We start from the raw sequence: 21,824 nt of genomic DNA on the forward strand, positions 1-21,824 counted from the left end.
AGTATCATAATTGGCTTCCAAAATTGTAGGGGCAGTTTAGATTTTGAAAACAAAAAAGACGCCATATCATGAATGCAACATCAATCCAATCAACCCCAAATTGGAAATGCATGTTGTGAGACGGCTGTATAGCAGACCTCCAAATACAATTTCACTTTTGACCGTAGGTGGTATTACAAATGTGAAAAGTTGAAACCTACTGTATACTGTATGCTGTAGAAACGCTATTTTCTCAGTCACATGAGAATAGTCACAGCCAAAAAAACTCAATTAAACACAGCTTGCTGTGTTAAACACTTAAAATGGCCATGTAGCTCTGTGACCATTGCGCTGAGCGGTGCAATATACTGTCGGTAGGCCTATACCTATGTACAATGTCTACTATGTGAGGTTGTCTTCCGTCTAGTGAGGAGAATGATCTCTTTTTCAGAGTTTCTTGATAAGCAAAGGAAATGTAGATTTTTCCACCAACACTCTTATCCGGTCAGAGTGTCGTAACTGTACCATACAGGACACGTGGTTCATAATGGAGAGACAGTGTTTCAAACCATTTCTACCCTGATCTGATGATTTGCTTGATTTCATTGTATAATGTTGGCAACTGAGCACAGCCAAAATGAGCGCAACTGACTGCTCAACCAAACATTATTGTCTCTTTCAGAGATGTCCACAGTGCATGGAGGAACAACTGGTGTAGCGATTACAGTGGGTGTTGTGACTCTTTGCATCTTGGTGGCACTGGCAGCAATAGCCTACTACGCATACAAACGCGTAAGTAAAACTGATTTGTTGATTATGTGAATGTGAATGTCTTCACACTGACCAGTCACTGTCTCACAACTCATTATCTCTAGTCAGCATGGCAGTAGTCTCTCGATTACAGTCTTCCGCATTAAGAGTGACCAAACTTTTCCTTGACGATGGCTAGCCAGATTGGCATGGCAGTGGATCAGGGTATTTAGTGCGTCCGCCTGGGGTCTGGATACTACAGACAGTCTGGCTGGAAGGTTGGCAAAACTGTCATATAGTGGCTCTACACATGCACAGATGCAAATTATAGGACACCAGAGTGCTTCTGCCAACTGTTAGCGACTACTGAGGAACTGAGGAACAATGTATTAGTCCGTTGTTTTCAATACAAATAGTAGACACTGTTTACTGACAAGAAGGGGGTGGAGGAGAAAATGGTATGTTCACCTGGGATGGCCACTGTGGCCTCAGAGCTCAGACCAGAGCATATTATAATCTTTTGAGGGGCAGAAGGCGTATCTGATGGGCAATGGCAGCCATGATTGATGGCCTTCATGGCCTCGGTGAAATTCCTGCCCTTGCAGGGACATTTTTGCTGGGACACAAAGGGACAGAAAATGTGTTCTAAAAAAGAATAGTCTGCATACTGGTGATGCTGAAAAATCCCTGCTGTTATTGCGTCGTCAACGTTTCGATCTATTCAGATCTTCATCAGGACATATGGGAATGGGTATAGGTACACACATATGTATATATTGTAACCATCTACACTTCGCATAAAGCAAAAATAAATATGAATGGCCCAGAATCCACCTTCGTCACACAGAAAAAAGTATTCACCTTTGCAATGTCTTTTTAGTCTCTTTCTGCCGAGAGACAATAAAAATGCCAACACAAAGTGGACAGGCTATTGCTTGCATTACTTTGTTAAAAAGACCAGACCTACAGTAGGTTGCATCCCACAACATTTATGAACAAAAATCCACATCCTCAAACATGCGTTATTGCACACACATACTAGATGGCCACAGCAGCAACATACTGTATGCAACATGTTTATTCAACACAAATGTGTAAAGATTGCCATGCACAAATTGTCAACTTAGTCTTCTGATCTGAACCTAAATATACAGGAAAATATAAATATACCGGTAGCAGGCCTATACAGAAACTAAAACATGTGGCATTTTAGAGCTCAGGTGCACCCCATATTAATCAGCTATTGCCCATTATACTGTAGCATTGATCTAAAATCTGATGATTAACTGACAAAACAAAATTGGTGGTAAAAGGGGGTAAAGTATTCTTTGCATGTGTGAGGATGATTATGAAATAATCGGCACAGCCTTAATTGAATGTGTCAGGACATCCTACTGTCTGTCCGATGTCTGTCTGATATACCTGACATCACTGATACTAAACAGTGCCCAAATTTGAAGAAAAAAAAATTACATCACTGATAACGCAACCCGTACTGCGCATGGTAACAGCCACATGCTGAAACAGTGCCCAAATTTGGAGATGACTGACATCACTGATACGTCTGGGTTCTCCAACATTACTTCTGAGACTCCTACATTCAATCCCTCATATACTGTGCACACCACATAACCCAAACTCTGCACATAATTCAGAGCACATAATCTATGTCCGAACGGGCAAGGACTAGTATTGATAAATATGCATATTGAAAGTGGTATTCTACATGTATTCACAGAGACAGAGACATGAGCAGCGCCGTGCAGAGGGACCTGGAGGCCAGCAGAGTGAAACCTCAGTTTGAGGCCCCTGGGTCAGGAAGGATCAAGTCTGTGTCAAGCTCAGACTCAAATCACACGCACGCACGCACGCGCGCGCACGCACACACACACACACACACACACACACACACACACACACACACACACACACACACACACACACACACACACACACACACACACACACACACACACACATGCTTGTCTTCCCCCCCTCATTCTCAAACGATACGGAGAAGATGTCTCACGCATATATGTGATTGCGGCCTGAGATATCTGCAATTGTGTCCATCATTATTGACCATAATCAATTCATATTCATTTATTATTTTCATTATATGTGAGCAAAATAAAGTAATATTTATTTTGACCTTTGGGAAACAAAACAAAACAAGAAAATAAACATAATGGATAGTCAGACCAGTCGAGTCAAAGTAAAATTAAAAAGTCCATTAAAAATAGTCTTATGGAAAAATAAATCAAAACATATGAATACTGAAGATGCATGGTTTGAGTAGAATTATTTCAAGACAGTAGGCCTACTGTTAACTGTAAATAACATGTCCCACCATCATTTCACTACGTAGAAGAGCATATTATATTGTTGTGTGTGTAGGCTTGTGTTGCTATTATTATTTCTTCTTCTTCTTTTATACCCCATTTGAATTCAATTGTATTCAGTTCATCGTCATAGTTCTTGTCCCATGTGTAAAATATTAGATAATTTCTAGTGTAAGTACTTGATTCCTTGTGTTTTGAGTAATAAAAACCTCCTGCAATTGCACTAGTTTGCCTGTGCTTGTTCGTTCTGCACCTCCAGAACCACATTGTGACACAATGAGTTGTTTTACTATTTTTTTCTACTTTTACTAATTTTGAATATGGGACATCTACTTGTAATAGAGTCGAGTATTGCAGTTAGTAATGATACTTTTACTCAATTAAAACATGTGAGTAGGCCTACTTCTTCCATCACAGTTGGACTCTGACCTTCAAGTTCCCATCTCTGGCTCTGTCTGCACTGATTGAACACTATCACAGGAAATTGTTCACCAGATGAATCGATCAATCAATCAATCAATCAATCAATCAATCAATCAATCAATCAATCAACCAACTTTATTGTCACAGTGAGGTGAAACTCTTGTTTATGCAGGCTTCCACATTTGCAGCTCAGAGCAAGAAGACAAATAAAATATAAGCAGTATAGGGAATGTAAAGCCTTTTTAAAAAAAAGAGAGGTCCTAAAATACATATAGAGTGCAATCAGTATAGTTAGTATGTAACTTAAAAAGTCATTAAAAGTGCACCAGTAAAATGCAAAGCAAGTTCGACAGACTGTTCAGCAGCCTGCAACATAAAAACTCTGCCACAGTCTTTTGTTGTGGCTCATGGTATCTCTTGCCAGGTCAAGGGTGCAGCAGTGGAAGTTGTGGAACAGTCTGTGGCTGGGGTGATGTCTGTCCCTGATGAAGGTTTCAACTTTGGCTCACATCGCCTGTCGTGTAGATCCTAGAGGGAGGGAAGCTCACCTCCTACGACGTGCTGAGCTGACCGCACCACTCTCTGCAGAGCCTCGCGGTCGAGGACAGTACAGTTCCAATACCAAGCGGTGAAACCGCTCGTCAGGACACTGAGGGCGAGGGCTCACCCTGAATGTCTTTAGGCGCCGGAGACAGTAGATCCACTGCTGTGCTTTCTTCACCACGTGTGTTGCGTGCCTGAACCATTTCAGATCCTCTGAAATGTACATTCTTTGGAATTTAAAATCACTGACCTGCTCTACCTCATCGCCACTGATGTGAATAGGGGCGTGCTCTCTTTGGGGTCCTGAAGTCAACTATCAGCTCCTTGGTTTTTGTGACGTTATTCTCCTCACACCAGCGTGTGAGAGTACTGACCTCATCTCCGTCGGCTGTCTCATCAACGCTGTCTATCAACCCCATCACTGTCACGTCGTCAGCGTACTTGATGACGACGTTGGAGCTGTGTGTGGCCACGCAGTCATGCATATACAAGGAGTACAAGAGAGGGCTCAGCACACAACTATGTGGGGCTCCTATATTGAGTGTAAGGGGGTTTGACATGATGTTAGCCATTCTTACCACTTGCCGACAGTCTGACAGAAAGTCTAATATCCAGCTGCACATAGTCGGGTGCAGGCCAAGATGCCTAGATTCCTGAGCGTCCAGTGGTGCAATAGTGTTGAATGCTGAACTGTAATCCACAAACAACATGCCGCACACACCTGTACTTTCTAAGATCTAGATGCGTGAGGGTGTAACCCTTATTTTTATCGGGTAGCGTTCTCCAGTCCTTCTGGGTGAATGAGCGGGCTACAATTCTTGGAACAATAATCTTCTTTATTCGGCTTGAACTAACACAGCAGCAAGTACGTGAACATGTGTTTCAGAACAACACTAGACTGAGTTACACCTTTACCTGGGGGACATTTTGGATCCCATTCTGGCTCCAGACACCTGAAGGAAAAAGTCATTCCCAAACATAAAATAATTATTGGTCAGCACCAAATCCATCAGCTCATATAGACACATACTATACTAGGTGAGTGAGGCTGCAAAAGACTTGCGTGCACAGAAAAAAACTGCTTTTAGGCCCCCTTTTGAATCCCTTGGGGACGTTGGTGTAGGGATTCTACAGTATATCCATAGTATCAAGCAAAGCCTTGTCATCACAGAGTTGCAAAGTTTGGAGTGTTTGATAAAGTCCATTTTGTATTTTGTATAAGCGGGCAATGTAGTAACTATAGATTGCAGAGAGTGGTCTACAAAGCAAAGGCAGATATATTTTCTGTTAAAGAGCCTATAGCAGCCACAATAGGTCCCCCTGGTGGAATATCAGTATACGTTGTATGTATTTTTGGTAGAGTGAAAAAACAGATATAATGGAGGAATTAACCAACATGAAATTATGTAAATCTTTTGTTATATCTATATCTTATGTCAAGGAGATTGTGTAGAACTGCATGCACTTTAGTAGTAAGTGCTGTAGTGGGGTTGCCAGGTCATTTACGGTAAAAAGTATAATTTCTCAATTGTGCCTGAATTTCCCGGTTGTAAACCTCTCTGTCGAGAATCACCAGTGCTCCACCTTTATCTGCACTCTGAATGACTACTGAATTGTCCTTTTGTATTGTCTCTATTTAACCAATAAATCTGAGAGCTCCCTTTTCGCCAATCTGCAAATAAGTGTCGACCGACGAGTTTCTGTGTTATAAACGTGGATTTACCTCTGAAAACAGTTCTGGTTTTGGTCGTGGGTGAAGGAATGGAAGAGTGAGGCGTAGTCTCAGCCTCAGGATTCCTCACAGTCTCTGTGGCCTCAGAGGGGGCTGTTGGTTGAGTTTCAAAAGAGTGAATATTGAGTTCTTGATACATGATCATTGAGTGGCTAATAAAGGACTCAGCGGACATGAGTGGATAAGGGACACTGTGGTTAACACAAAGTGAAATGTAGGAGCGGTTTGAACCGTTGCAGGCGAAGTCCAGTATGTGGGGTTGGTCAGACTTTGTCAGGTACAAGGATAGTCCTCAAACTTTGGGTTATGTGTGCCGCCTGCATGGGTCCTGGGACAGTGACCACAATTTGTGCAAGTGTGGTCGCTGTCTCGGGTCCCGGGTGGTGTTCGAGCGGCACCGATTTAAAGTTCGGGCAAAACCCAGGATTTGGGGTTGGTCAGACTTAATTTTCCCTCGGACATGGAGATCCGTGCTACTTCTTTTTGCTAATTAATACATCTGGCTCTCCATACATGGAGATCCCTGATGTCATGGACAGAAGGCCCATGATTGGTCTGTGCAAATCTTTTAGCTAACACTAAGTGAAACGTGGGAGCGGTTTGCACGCACCGCTCAAAAATGGGCTGTGGATGTTTTTGAGCGGTGGTCACAACGCTCCTATACGTGGCCGTGTGTGTGGGTCTGTCTGTCTGTCTGTCTGTATGTCTGTATGTCTGTCTCCGTGTCCGTAGCCTGCAGTAACCTTTTCTGACCACACATGTTAAGGGAGGGGCGCTGTTGCACACACACACACACACACACACACACACACACACACACACACACACACACACACACACACACACACACACACACACACACACACACACACACACACACACACCACCGCTCAGTTCACACGAGTGTGATTTTTCATGTTTGTTTCAGTTTACACTGTCCAGTCCAACGCATCTGTATCCAAATTAAGTGGACGTGCAAATACTTTCTATATACTTAGGCCTACAATGATTCTAGGCTTAAAATAATGTATATAAATATTTTGGTAAATCTCTATAAAACCATGCCCACTGCTATACAAATGCACAAGCACATATGCTATTCTCACAAGATAAACAATACATCACAAGATTATAAAATTATTAATATTAGAGGATGAAAGTTCTTAACCCCCCAAAAAAAGAAAAGAAAAATCTTACAAAGTCTGAGATATTTCTCTTGAAACAAACATCTGTTTGGTGGAATGTCTGATGCCAGAGAGAGAGAGAGAGAGAGAGAGAGAGAGAGAGAGAGAGAGAGAGAGAGAGAGGACGGGGAGGGGAATGCCTCCAGCATGGATGAGGTGGGGAAGTGCTACCTAGCAACGGTAAACATACTCGTGGAGAGAGAGTGGTTTTGCTTGGCATTTTGATAACAGAGTTTAGGGATTAGAGAACATCTTCAAATATTCATGTTTTGATTACTGTATCATTTCGTTATTGTTCAGCACTGCTATTATTTAAAAGTGGACTTTATATACAGTAGACAACTGTTCCTGTACAAAAACAAATACAAAACAAAAAACCAATGTCCTCCATACTTGAACAACAAGCAGACATCACCAAAGTGCAGAGTTTTCTTCAGAAATGGGACCATGGCAATAAGCTGGAGCGCAGTCGCATGTTGAACACTTTTCTATGCCAGAATGCAGGTAAGACATGTTTGGAGCTGGAGCAGGAATTTGCAGGGGTAGCCAGTCTCTTTCTGGCTCGTCTCACAACCTGGATGAGGCTGACGTATCCTTTCTTTGAGTGTGTGATTTTGCTAGTAGTAGTAGGTTCAGTAAGTAGGCAGGCACTGTAATCGATGTAAGCCAGGGGTCTTCAACGTTTTTACGCCAAGGACCCCTAGTTGAGACAAAGATGAAGCAGGGTCGACCCCCACAACCTTTTCATAGATTCCATATTGTTTGACAGCACAATCATCATTGTATTTAGGATTCATGTCAATTTGTTTTTTCAGATACGTATTCATCCACTTGAACCGTCAATACACAACTTGACCTTTCACTCTGTAATTAGTCTACTCTTTTTACCCTCTACACCAAATGTCCTTGCCTTGCAATGCGAGGCGTTGTGAGCTTGTAGATCGGCTATTTTTGGCTAAAGTTCTCAGAATATGGACGCTAGGATTCAAGTGATTATAAAAAAGAGAAACAAGTTTCTATATGACACAAAGATTTGGAGGACCTCATATACCGAGGACCCCCTAGAGCTCCCGGACCCCCTGTTGAAGACCCTTGATGAAAGCGATTGATAAGAAGTGTCAATAGAATTTCAGATGCAGTCCTTCACTGAACTATTAGGTACATGTTTGGGACATACTTGAGTCTCCAGTTGAAAGCAATCGGGGTTTTCCTCTCTGCATCAAGCAGGTCAGTAGATCGAGTGAAATATCTAGTTAAATAATATCTTTACATACCCCAAACCAGGGACGTGCTGGGCCCCTGATTCAGCCCGGGAAAAAGAGTTGGAGAGGCCCTCATTTCGTCGTTGTCGGGTGGAAACCTAAACTAGTGAAAACAGACGATCTGCTTGTAGATCTGCTGTTTTCACTACTTTTGTGCAACGGCCTTGTATGATGAAGCAGGGCTTTGCTTTGCGAAAAAATTTACAAATTTGAAACTTGGAGATACCGGTACAAGGTTTCTGCCCGACTTTGTTGGCCGCACAGCCCTCAAAATGGAACGAAGGCCGACATTTTATTATTATTTTTTTCCTAATGGCCGGCCTGGACCGGCCGGGAATGAAACGGCCGTTCGGGAGTTGTCCCGCTTTTCCCAATGGCCAGCACGTCCCTGCCCCAAACAGTATTGTGCCATTCTCATTATTCCTATCTTCCCAAATTCCTCAGCCATCAGTATATCCTAGAGTTTCTGGAGGATGGAGGAGTTCTCACCCTGCTGGAGATGTTGAACCAGACCCAGACAAAGGAGGAGGATCAGACGGAGGCCCTGCGCCTGCTGCAGACAGTCTCAAACGCTGGTCACAAACACAAGGAGCTCATCTGTGAAATGCATGGTACATTTAGCACATAATTATAGAGGGTATGCGCATGCATGAACTGAATGGCAAATTGAGTGGCAACGTGAGTGGCAAAGTGAGTTTCATGTCGTTTTTACATCGTTTAAAGGTGATACACCATGAAATTTCACCTTTCCTATTTTAAAACCTTTTTTTGGGGTCCCACTAGCACCTTCTATCCTCACAAAGTCCCATTTCTGACCGTTGTGTCTTTCTGACTTTCTCTGGTTTTCTAAAAGATAATTTTTTTGGGGGGGGGGGGGGGGTGCAGTTCAGGCCAAAGGTGGTACTTTAGCCTCAAACCTTTTGAAAAACGTTTTTGGGACATAAACAATATGACATAAATACTTTTTAAATGCATTTGTATCACATTTAAAGCAATCAGATAAGACTTAACTTTTTGGATGTATGGGCTTTCACAGCCTGCAGAAAGTTGTTTTTTGCCACTCGCGTTCCCGATAACTTCCTGGTACGATGATGATGTCACGTGCATACCCTCTATACTGCCATGCAGCATCATGCAGTACACAAACAGCTAGTGCAACCACATTTACATTATTATTACATTTTTTCTTTTTCTTTTTTTACAACACAATTTTAGTTTGTTATTAGAGAAAAGAAAAGTTAAAATGTTTTCATTTTACTGCTTTCTATCGTTTTAGCGATTTTAGACATTTTGATTTCAGTCAGTGGTTGGGGCATGTGTACAGTACAAGTGGCTAAATATGTCTTGTTATACACAATAAGCCGACTATTTCTTCATTACTATTTACAATAACACTACTAGCGCCATAAATCACATCAACTGCCCATGAAAGATTGCGGTGCTTCTTGGGAATTGGCCTAAAATACATATTTAACCACTTGTACGCATGCCCCTTGCACCCACTGAAATCAAAATCGTTAAACTCACTAAAACAATAGAAAGCAGTAAATGAAAATATTTTAACGCTCATCTTTTCTTTTCTCTAATTACAATCTAAAATATGAACCCTTTTTGTAAAAAAACAAAGTTGCCCTCTAACTACGTCTTCAGGTGTGAGAGTCATTGCGGAGTGCCTGGCAAAGTCAAAAACAGACGAAACCCAAGAGACGGCGCAGGCCCTGCTTGAGTCCTTGGCTCATGGAAACCCCAAATACCTGAACCACGTCTACAAAGGCCTGATCTCCCTCATGGCGGCTTGTACCGCCCCCAAGGCCCAGCGGCTGCTTCTTCAAACTCTGTGCATTGTTCAGGTAACAGCTAAGACCTACTGTATGGAGCACACACACACACACACACACACACACACACACACACACACACACACACACACACACACACACACACACACACACACACACACACACACACACACACACACACACACACACACACACACACACACACACACATACCAATTCATTTTATTCACCACATTTCTTTCCTTTGACAGTCCAGAGTAAAGACGGCCCATCCCAGCATAGTGGAGCCCCTGCTGAATATGCTCAGGTCTTTGCGTTTGGATGTACAGAATGAAGGTACGCACACACTGCTTGAACTACTGTTTCCTATTGCTTCCATTCCTTTTGCTTAAATTAAACAGGTTTTTTTAAAGTGTGCTCGAAAACGGAATGTGGTTGGTGAGATTTCATAGCCGATGCTTTCTTTAGACTAAATCTCAAACGTAACTCAAATTGCTGGGAAATTATATAAGTTGATGTAAAACAGTGAGTTGATGCAGGAAATGATCAAACAAATCAAAATATCTTCCTTCTTGTGTTTCTCTGGCAGCGATCAATCTCATCCTTGACCTGAGAGAGCATGAGGTGAAGCCAGCACTACTCCATGGCCTGGTGGCTCTGCTGAGGCCTGCCAAGGAGGCCTGCCAGAAGGACCAGCTCCTAGAAGGTGTCATATCTTTGATATTCCTCTCACTTTGCAGTTATGAGGTACACTAGAACTCTGACAGTATTGTCAGAGTTACAGACTTGTAAGGGTCAATTTAGACCCCCCTAATAAAGGAACCTATAGCAGAGTCCCTGGAATCCACTTTGAGAACCACTGCACTAGAATCACTTTTCTTTATAAAGAATTGGAAGAGGAGTGAGATCTAATAGGTTGCATTTCCAAGCATTACTACAATGTGCGTTGTTGGTATTCCCTCCAGATCCCGAGGCAATCAAGGCGGCTGAATCCTTTTCTGCTTTTGTCCAGCAAGCAGCTGCAGCCAAAGCAATACGGTACGATAATAAAATAAGTAAATAATCAAATATACGTATTGTAGCGTACGGGAGGCAAGAGACCAGTCAAAGTTCCAAGTTTAAACCGTTTTCTACGCCATTTATTTAGAAAAGCAGAGAGACAGCAAAAAAGTGACTTAAATAGCTCTTCAAATAATACAGTTCACAGGTAGGCAACAGTCTTTGGGCTGGGCGGTGCCAGGAGGCACACCAAGGGGGGTAAGTACTTGTGCCGGCTACTCGGATACCTGGGGGATACTCGGATACTTCGGTAGGGCGCCCTTCCTCCAGGAGGGGCGTCAGGAGCGGCACAAGGTAAGTAATCGGTTACTTCCGGGCAGGTGAGTACATCAGGTAGGTTTCAGTACTTTAGCAGTAGGGGCCAGGTGAGTACTTAGGTAGGTGAGTAATCGAGTACTTTAGCAGGTAGGGCCAGGTGAGTATTCAGACAGGTAAGTAATCGAGTACTTTAGCAGGTAAGGCCGGGTAAGTACTCCGACAGGTAAGTAATCAGGTACTTTAGCAGGTAGGGCCAGGTGAGTACTCAAACAGGTAGGTAATCGAATACTTTAGCATATCAGGCCAGGTTAGTACTTTTACTCAGTTCAGTATGGGAGCCCAGGCAGGCCATTGCCTCTTCAGCTCAAAGGTAAGGGGGAGTATTTATAATCAACAAAGGTACTTCCCTTTCCAGGGGAAATAAGCGTCCATTCTCATGCCATCATCATCATCATTCTTATTTCATCAAGCATGCGTGCCAATCCAAACATGCCAGGCCAGGCTTTGGGTTTGGAGCGGGGCAGCCATTCGGCCTGAGAATTAGAGAAACCAAATTACTATAAAATACTTCACACCATCAATGACTGGAAGGAATTGAAAGTGGCTTGAAAGGCTCTTACCGTAGAGTTGTGTTCCCGCAGCACAGAAGGAGGAGAGGAGAGGAGAACTGAAGCCTACCACTCCAGAGAACCTACTTATGTGTTTGGGGTAGGGCACTCACAGGTGCCCTCTGATTAGACTGATGAGCCAAGCTCATTGGCAAGCACCGCCCTCCAGTGACACAACTCCAGGGCCGGTGCTGCTTTCTCTGGGTGCCTCTGCCTCCTCTCCACCTCTCCTCTGTGTAACACAACTCATAAAAAGTACGGTTAGAGACCGAGACGCCACACATCCGCCCCCTAAGCTTGCCGGTAGCACCGGAAGCTTCATTTGCATCCTCTTCGTATAATCTGGATAGAGCGTCAGCATGGGGAATCTTGCGTCCCGGACGGTGTTCCACAGTAAAGTGGTAGTCCTGCAATTCCAAGAACCAGCGGGTTACTCTGTCATTCGTGTCTTTATTCCGGGCCATCCACTTCAGGGGGGCATGATCTGTAATTAAAGTGAAAGTGCGCCCCCACAGGTAGTAGCGGAGGTGGTGTATCGCCCACTTCACCGCAAGACATTCTTTTTCCACCACTGCATAATTGCGTTCGTGGGACAGTAATTTCCTGCTTACATATAATATCGGATGCTCATCTCCATCGACAACCTGGGCGAGCACGGCTCCCAACCCGGTACCAGAGGCGTCTGTTTGGAGGAGAAAAGGCTTGTTAAAGTCAGGAGAAATCAAGACAGGTTCCTCACACAGTGCGCTTTTCAAGCGCTCAAAGGCGGCGTTCGTTTCGTCGGTCCAGGTTAGCCGACGGGGGTGTATCTGCCGCGTCATCTCATACAGCGGACCTGCAATGGTAGCAAAGTTTTGTATGAACTTTTGGTAGTATGCAATGAGGCCGAGGTATGACTTGAGTTGTTTCTGTGTGACGGTCGGGGCCAATTCTTGATTTTTTCTACTTTGCCTTGTTGTGGCTTAACACAGCCTCGGCCAATAGTGTAGCCGAGGTAGTCGGTTTCGTTCAGCCCCATGCGACATTTTTTCGCATTGGCTGTTAGGCCGGCTCGCCTCAGTGCGCCCAGAACCGCTTCTAGGTGGCACAAGTGGAGTTCCCAGGAGGAGCTGTGGATAATAATATCGTCCAAATAGGCGGCGGCGTACTCACGGTGGGGCCGTAGGACTCTATCCATTAACCGCTGGAAGGTGGCGGGTGCGCCGTGCACGCCGAATGGGAGAACCGTGTATTGGTATAAGCCTTCGGGGGTCGAAAAGGCGGTTTTGGGTTTAGCTCTCTCTGTTAACGGGACTTGCCAATAACCCTTCGTGAGGTCCAGTGTGCTGACAAAGCGGGCTGGACCGAGCCGTTCTATCAGCTCGTCCACCCGGGGCATGGGATATGCATCGAAGGCGGAAATTTCATTTAATTTTCTGAAGTCATTGCAAAAGCGGAGAGAGCCGTCAGGCTTTGGGACAATTACAATTGGACTAGACCAGGGGCTGTGTGACTCTTCAATCACGCCGAGCTTTAGCATTTTTGTGACTTCTTCTTTTATCGCCACCCTCCGTGCCTCGGGGATGCGATAAGGCCGCTGTCTGACTACTTTCCCCGGGCTAGTGTGGATGTCGTGCGTAATGGCACGGGTACGTCCGGGGAGCTCGGAGAAAATATCAATGGATCTGGATATTAGTTCTTTCAGATCCTGCACTTGGGCGGGAGTCAGCTCTTCTCCGATCGGGACAGGTGGGGACCCCTGGGGAAAATCACACGTTAGTAGAGCAAGGGGTGGTCGCGGCTCAGCCTCATGCCAGCGCTTCAGTATATTCACATGGTAAATTTCCTTCCCTTTTCGCCTTCCAGGCTGTTTCACTTTATAATTAACGGGACCTACTTTCTCTTCGACCTCGTAGGGGCCATGCCATTTAGCAAGGAATTTGCACTCACTTGTGGGAAGGAGCACTAGAACTTTGTCTCCGACCTTGAACTCTCGGAGCCGAGCTCCACGGTTGTACGTGCGCTCCTGCGCTCGTTGCGCTTGTTCCATATGCTCCCGGACTAGTGGCCACACTCTCCGGGCGCGTTCCTGCAACTTTTCAACATGATCAATTACTGATCGATGGGGGGATGGCTGGCTTTCCCAAGCCTCTTTTGCCACATCTAGCAGACCTCGCGGCCTACGCCCATACAACAGTTCAAACGGGGAGAAGCCTGTGGAGGCTTGTGGCACCTCGCGTATGGCGAATAGCACATACGGCAGCAGCTGGTCCCAGTCTTTTCCATCTGTATCAATTAATTTCTTCATCATATGCTTTAAACTTTTATTAAAGCGTTCCACAAGACCGTCGGTCTGAGCATGATAGACAGACGTACGTATACGTTTTATTTTTAGCCATTGATAGAGTTTGCTTAGGACGCTGGACATAAAGCAGGTGCCCTGATCCGTCAAGATTTCCTTGGCGATGCCCACTCGGCTAAATAGCATTAGTAGCTCGTGCGCTATGGCTTTGGCCGTCGCAGCACGCAGGGGAATCGCTTCTGGATAGCGTGTGGCATAATCCAATATTACCAATATGTAGCGATGTCCCCGGGCCGACTTGGGGAGGGGACCCACTATGTCCATGGCTATGCGTGCAAACGGCACATCAATTATAGGCAGGGGAATGAGGGGGTTTCGCTGGAAGGACTTTGGGGCTGTGCGCTGACACTCCGGACAGCTTCTACAGAAGTTTTCCACAGCCTTTTTAACCCCCCGCCAATAGAATCGTGCAACTATACGGTCATAGGTCTTGGTGACACCAAGGTGCGCGCCGAGCTGGTGAGTGTGCGCCAGGTACAAGACACGGGAGATATAGCTGGCAGGTATTAACAATTGCTCTATGTGATCTCCCCCTCTAGTGTCTACCACCCGATATAATACACCGTTAAGCATGGAAAAGTATGGTACCGTAAGTTGACTCACCCCCTCACACTTTTTCCCGTTGACGACGACGACCCGCTCACGGGCCATCTTCAGGTTAGGGTCGTTCCATTGTGCCGTGGCGAATTCCCCACGTCTCGGGGTGGGCTCGTCGCTTGCGTCGGGGAACTCGTGGAAGGTGTCGCCGCTCTCTGGCGTCGCGCTCCCCCTAGCGCGGCGGCTGCGCTCCGTGCGCCTCGTCTCACCGCTTCCCGAGGTGGCGCTCTCTCGTGCGCTCTGGCGGCGCTCCATGCGCCTCGTCTTGCTGTTGCCCGGGCCTGCGCTCTCCTGAGCGGGTTGCCTGCGGTCCGTGCTCTGTGCTTGTGGCTCACCCCCAGGTTGTCCGTCCTCTTCAGGCGTCCCCGGTCCGTCCGAGGAGGCGTCAGTGCGGGGTTCGTCGCTGGGAAGGCCCATCGCCGGGCAGGCGATCCGGGGCCCGTAGGTGGTTTGGCGACGGCCTCGGTGGCGTCCTTGGCTCCGGGCAGGAGGGCGAGGATTGGGGGGCCAATAGCGGTCGAAGAGCAGGCAGTCAGCGCCGATGAGGAGTGGCACCGGTAGATTAGGGACGACACCGGCTTCGACGCGGGCGTTTCCACGGGGCGTCTGCACGGTAATCTGCGTCATGGGGTACAACTTCAGGTCGCCGTGGACGCAGGTCACGGGGACCGTGGTGTTCCGTAGCTCACCGGCTAGGTCGGGTCTCACCAAGGTGACGGCGCTGCCGGAGTCCAGCAGAGCCTGGGTGTCGACGCCCTCCACACGGACCGGGATGTGGGTCTGGCGGCGCCAGCTGGTGCCGCTGTGGAGGCAGGGGCGGCTTGGTTCCGCACTTGTCGCGGTGGCCATGGAGGCGTCTCTGCCCGCCTCAGCGGGGTCGAGGCGGCGAGCGCGCCAGGTTGGCTGGCCGCTTCCTGTCACGGCCTGTGCGCTCTTCGGCCGGCCCTCGGTTTGAGCCGCCCCCGGGTCCTTCCATCATTTCTGTGCTGACCTGGTGGTTTTCCAGGAGTGCCACCAGCCTCTCCACTGAGCTGGGGCTGACGTGGGCAGCGTACTGCCGGGCGTCAGGGGGTAGGGCTCGAATGCAGCGGTCGATCACCAGTCTCTCTATGGCAGGGGGATCACCGGGGCTGCTGAGCCAACTCTGTGTGATTCGAACAAGGCCCGCCAATTGTTGGTGGGGCAGCTGGCCTGGCATGTACTTCCAATTATGAAAACGTTGGGCACGGGCGGGTAGGCTGTAGCCCTGGGTGGCAAGAATGGCAGCCTTCAATTTAGTGTAGTCTCGAGCGTCTGCAGCGGAAAGTTCTCTACACACCTGCTGGGCCTCACCGGAGAGGAACGGAGCGATAAGGGAGCCCCACTCCCCGCCAGGCCAACACTCCCGGGCTGCGGTGCGCTCGAACAACTCTAAGTATGATTCTAAGTCATCTTCTGGTGTCAACTTTGACAAAAGTTCAGCGGGGGGTCGGCCCTGTGCTGTCTCGCTGTTAATTTTAGTAATTAGCTCCCGAACTACAGTTTGGAGTTCGGTTTGACTTTTGAGCAGCGCAGTTAAGGCTCGTGCGTGCTCCATGGCGAGGTTTTGGCGTGAATCGAGCCTACCCGTATTCTCCACCAATTGTAGCGTACGGGAGGCAAGAGACCAGTCAAAGTTCCAAGTTTAAACCGTTTTCTACGGCATTTATTTAGAAAAGCAGAGAGACAGCAAAAAAGTGACTTAAATAGCTCTTCAAATAATACAGTTCACAGGTAGGCAACAGTCTTTGGGCTGGGCGGTGCCAGGAGGCACACCAAGGGGGGTAAGTACTTGGGCCGGCTACTCGGATACCTGGGGGATACTCGGATACTTCGGTAGGGCGCCCTTCCTCCAGGAGGGGCGTCAGGAGCGGCACAAGGTAAGTAATCGGTTACTTCCGGGCAGGTGAGTACATCAGGTAGGTTTCAGTACTTTAGCAGTAGGGGCCAGGTGAGTACTTAGGTAGGTGAGTAATCGAGTACTTTAGCAGGTAGGGCCAGGTGAGTATTCAGACAGGTAAGTAATCGAGTACTTTAGCAGGTAAGGCCGGGTAAGTACTCCGACAGGTAAGTAACCAGGTACTTTAGCAGGTAGGGCCAGGTGAGTACTCAAACAGGTAGGTAATCGAATACTTTAGCATATCAGGCCAGGTTAGTACTTTTACTCAGTTCAGTATGGGAGCCCAGGCAGGCCATTGCCTCTTCAGCTCAAAGGTAAGGGGGAGTATTTATACTCAACAAAGGTACTTCCCTTTCCAGGGGAAATAAGCGTCCATTCTCATGCCATCATCATCATCATTCTTATTTCATCAAGCATGCGTGCCAATCCAAACATGCCAGGCCAGGCTTTGGGTTTGGAGCGGGGCAGCCATTCGGCCTGAGAATTAGAGAAACCAAATTACTATAAAATACTTCACACCATCAATGACTGGAAGGAATTGAAAGTGGCTTGAAAGGCTCTTACCGTAGAGTTGTGTTCCCGCAGCACAGAAGGAGGAGAGGAGAGGAGAACTGAAGCCTACCACTCCAGAGAACCTACTTATGTGTTTGGGGTAGGGCACTCACAGGTGCCCTCTGATTAGACTGATGAGCCAAGCTCATTGGCAAGCACCGCCCTCCAGTGACACAGCTCCAGGGCCTGTGCTGCTTTCTCTGGGTGCCTCTGCCTCCTCTCCACCTCTCCTCTGTGTAACACAACTCATAAAAAGTACGGTTAGAGACCGAGACGCCACAGTATTATATACCGGTAGGTTCCTGGAAACAAATATAGGCTATGCTACACAGTACACACAAAACTGTTAAATATATGTGTATACGTGTGTGTGTGTGTGTGTGTGTGTGTGTGTGTGTGTGTGCGCGCTCTCTCTCTCTCTCTCTCTCTCTCTCTCTCTCTCACACACACACACACACACACACACACACACACACACACACACACACACACACACACACACACACACACACACACACACACACACACACACCAATTCATATACACACACACACACACACACACACACACACACACCAATTCATTTTATTACTTACACACACAGCCCTATCAAGCAGTGATTAATTGTACATTAATTGTGCTAAAGGTTGCTTGGCCAGAGCAGTCAGGAGCTTTCTCAGGAGCTGCTGTCTCTCAGAGTGGTCCATCATCTGTTACATGCTATGGGCAACCAGGAACATGCTGACGCTCAGATACAAGCTAGTCTGGCTCTGGAGGTACAAAGAATGTAATTGTATCCAGTGAATTATATACAAACAGATTATAAACAGCACAGAGAGGTTTGACTTTCATATACCTACCTAATTATTTCTCTCTCTCTCTCTCTCTCTCTCTCTCTCTGCCTCCTTTCTTTCTACACCCGCCTAGCACTTTGTGCGAACACATCCAATCATAGAAGAGCATGTGCAAAGAGGAATGGGCAGTGCACTGTTTGCAGCCTTCGTGGTAAGTTCATTATCAGTTATCCAGGAAGGTTTAAATGCTAGAACGTGAATGTACTGTAGTGTAGCAATCACATTGCCTTCTACCCCCAAACATATTATTATTGTTGTTCTCTGTAGGATAAAGCAGAGGCATTGCACATGAACATGGATGACATACAGGCTGAAGTTCTACAATCAAACAAAGTTAATGTAGCGGAACTTGGTACTTACAAATTTTAATAACTGTAATTGAACGCTTTGTAGCACGCACGCATGCACGCACGCACGCACGCACGCACGCACGCACGCACGCACGCACGCACGCACACACACACGCACGCACGCACACACACACACACACACACACACACACACACACACACACACACACACTTCCCTCAAATGCCTGATGTTTCTTTTTGTTTCACAGGTTTTGATGGATAGAGCTCTGGGCACTGACAGGAGCAGCTTTATGATAAATATTTTAGAATAAATTAATTACTAAAAACATGCGTGTATGTTGTATTTGTTTTCTATATCTGTTTGGTAGTACCCAAGTGAGCAAGGGATTTCTAATTTGTGAACTATTTATCTCATCAAATAAAGTCACTACATAATATTTTAGACTTCTTTTGGTTACACTGACCATAAGGCCGGGAACGCGTCTTTGTCTTTTAACCACTTTAACCAATATTTTATGCTTTAACTATTGAAAAATAGCAGATATACAAGCTCACACTGCGGCATGAGTGCTGCACTGTGAGCTTGTAGATCTGCTATTTCTTTTTAATCGCGAAAATTTGACTAAATCTTTAAATCTATATATTTTTTAAACAAACTTTTGTAAATCTCTGCTTCAAATTTATAAAAAGCCTTTAAAAATAGCCAATCTACAAGCTACCAAATGTGTCGCATCCCGACGACTTTTGAGCTTGCCATCATGCAATTAGATTTCTGTTTGACTTTTAGGCTTTGAAGTTGCACATGGCAATTATGACACTTGAATATGCAAAGACATTACTGACATATTTGACAGCTTTATACTTAAAAAAATAACATTGACAGTGGGAATAGCCAATCATTTTTCAACATGGAAACGATTAAAGGTGTATTCAGTGATAATGAAAGTGGCCGGGGGTCATCTTGTCCCTTACTGGCCTTACAGCGTGGAAATGTTTATTTATTTAAGTTTTTTTAATAGATTTTTTACACCATGATGTCAGATATGTATGATACTGATTTACTACGAGCTGTGGCATTTTATGAGTTCAGTAGTCATTTAGTAGGCATTTAGCAGACGTTCTTAATTCAGAGCGACTGTGGTTCTCAAAACTTTTATTTTGACCATCATAACTAAACATAATACAGGCATTGACACTAAGGCTTGCCCACCTGCCCCCGGCAGGTAAATAAAACGTCAGGGCAGGTGAAGTTGGCTTTCAGGTTGCCCGACAGGGCAAGTGCTCATTTGAGAGGGGAAACAAATGTCTATAAACACAACACGAGATATCTGTCTAAACACCTGAACGTAGCCAGTGCGCTGTGTCTTCTGGTCTGTGGAATGTAAAATAAGAGCACTATTTACCTATAATGTGCTGTTTTTACTGTTGCTACATTTAAAAATAAAAAATAACAAGTGTGAACCCATAGACATATTCAATCATTCATAGCTTAAGTATTTGGTATTTGGATTTGGAGGTATTGAGGTATGACATTTTATCGCACAGCCCCAGAAAGTAAAGAAATAAGTGTTAAATTGAGCGGTAATTAAAATCGTACCTATCATTTTAAATTGACGATTTACTTTTCGGGCAAGTGGGCATTACCTTCGGGCAAGTAGAACATGAACTGTCTGAGACCTTAGTGTCAACCCCTGTAATAACATAACTATGGCCATACTCTACCCTGATTGGTCGAGGACTGGCTGGCCACCTCTGAAAACAGAATCTAGCTATTCTCGTAACTCGGGCCATGGTGGAAGTCCTTATATGGTCAGCACACATTCTAGTGAGGAGAATGAATGGAAAATGTACCAATTATATTTTTATTTGAATGAAATACAATCACTGAATATACCTTTAAGACGATTATTATGTAATAATTGTGACAGCCCTACCTTGATGCTATAATGCATGCTCTTGCAGGGCCAGGCACTGGATTTCATATAACTTTCAAAATGCTTGACATTGATGGCAATGAGCAGGAAGGAGTTTCTGATGGTAAGCAATTTTTATTTAGAGCTCAAATGTGACTTACATGTTGTCATAATTATACAAATGTATTGACCACGTTTGATTTATATATTTCAGTACCTAACCTTTGAACAGAGATGAGAACAATAGAACATATTGCTCAGTTTATTGCTAAATACTACAGTAAATGCGATCACAATTTCTTTGAGTATCTGTATGCACATTTAAATAGTAAAATATCACTACCTTTAATGCATTTAAGTACTGATGCTACCATATTTGTAGGTGTAAGAGCCAATCTGACTTAATATGACATCACTGCAGGGAGTGGTCAAGGCCAAGGTTGCCCTGGTTACAGCCAGGGTATTTAAACCACTCCCTAATCAAGCACAGGTGTTGCTGATGGCAGGCACACAGTTTTTCAACTGTGTTTGTAGGCTGGTGGTCTGTATCGTTTGGGCCTATATGTTTATTTATTGTATCTGTTTAAAGTATAAAGTATAGGACTTTGCACTGCAAATAAATATAATTTATGCTATATGGAAACGTTTGGACATCAGTACTTGAGCACACGTCTGAACCTGAATCCCTAGCCATCGGCATCCGTGCTCCAGGTATTGGACCTGGGCACTACAAAAGTTGAAAAACTGCCTCGTTCCAACAGCGATTTGTATTGGGAAACAAATCAAACCAGGGTTTCGGGGTTCGTTTGGACACACACAGGCTGTGGGGTGGCGTGTGTTGGTGGTGGCGTGTGCTCTGGAGAGACCAGACGTGATCAGCAGCAGCGATCTTCCGAGGGGGTGTTCTGGTGTGATCATTGCAACCTGGGGACAGAGCTATTGGGGCTCTTGCCGCCGGATCGTCTGCAAGCAGGTTCTGCTGTTTGGGTGGATTGACTAGGAGCTATTGGGGCTCTTACCAAGGACCTCAGCAGCAGCCCAGCAGAGATCATCAGGACTGGACCCGGACCGCACGGCGGACACAGATCATCAACGCTAAGCTGACCAACATTCAATCATGTGCGGTATGTTCAGCAGAGCCGGCTCAGCGTCACGTCGACAAAGCCAGATCCACACCACACTTCAAGTTTTCAAAACCAAAGTATCTCCTCAGACAATCCCTACATCCTGTCCTTATTGCACACGTGAGCATGCTTTTCAACAGGGCCGGTTCCTGGCATAAGCAACATAAGCGGTCGCTTAGGGCCACAACCATAAGGGGCCACATCACAGGGAGAAGACTGCAACGTGTTTTGAGTTGTAGATCAGCTATTTTTCACTATATGCATTGTGGAGTGAG

At 45.7% G+C, this 21,824-nt stretch overlaps 1 protein-coding gene across 1 annotated transcript; it reads left to right on the forward strand.

Moving 5' to 3' along the window:
- Window positions 1-7,333: 7,333 nt before the first annotated feature.
- armh1 (armadillo like helical domain containing 1) lies at window positions 7,334-21,425 on the forward strand (the record flags this gene model as incomplete). The annotated part of the gene is made up of 10 exons (XM_080730338.1): window positions 7,334-7,542; window positions 8,112-8,180; window positions 8,660-8,826; window positions 9,866-10,065; window positions 10,266-10,350; window positions 10,604-10,720; window positions 10,980-11,052; window positions 17,994-18,123; window positions 18,275-18,352; window positions 21,288-21,425. The coding sequence occupies 10 exons, from the start codon at window positions 7,334-7,336 to the stop codon at window positions 21,423-21,425; spliced, it is 1,266 nt and encodes a 421-aa protein (XP_080586464.1).
- Between the last annotated feature and the right edge of the window lie 399 nt (window positions 21,426-21,824).

Source organism: Nannobrachium achirus (assembly GCF_963921795.1).
Source record: "Nannobrachium achirus genome assembly, chromosome: 1".
Lineage (NCBI taxonomy): Eukaryota > Metazoa > Chordata > Actinopteri > Myctophiformes > Myctophidae > Nannobrachium > Nannobrachium achirus.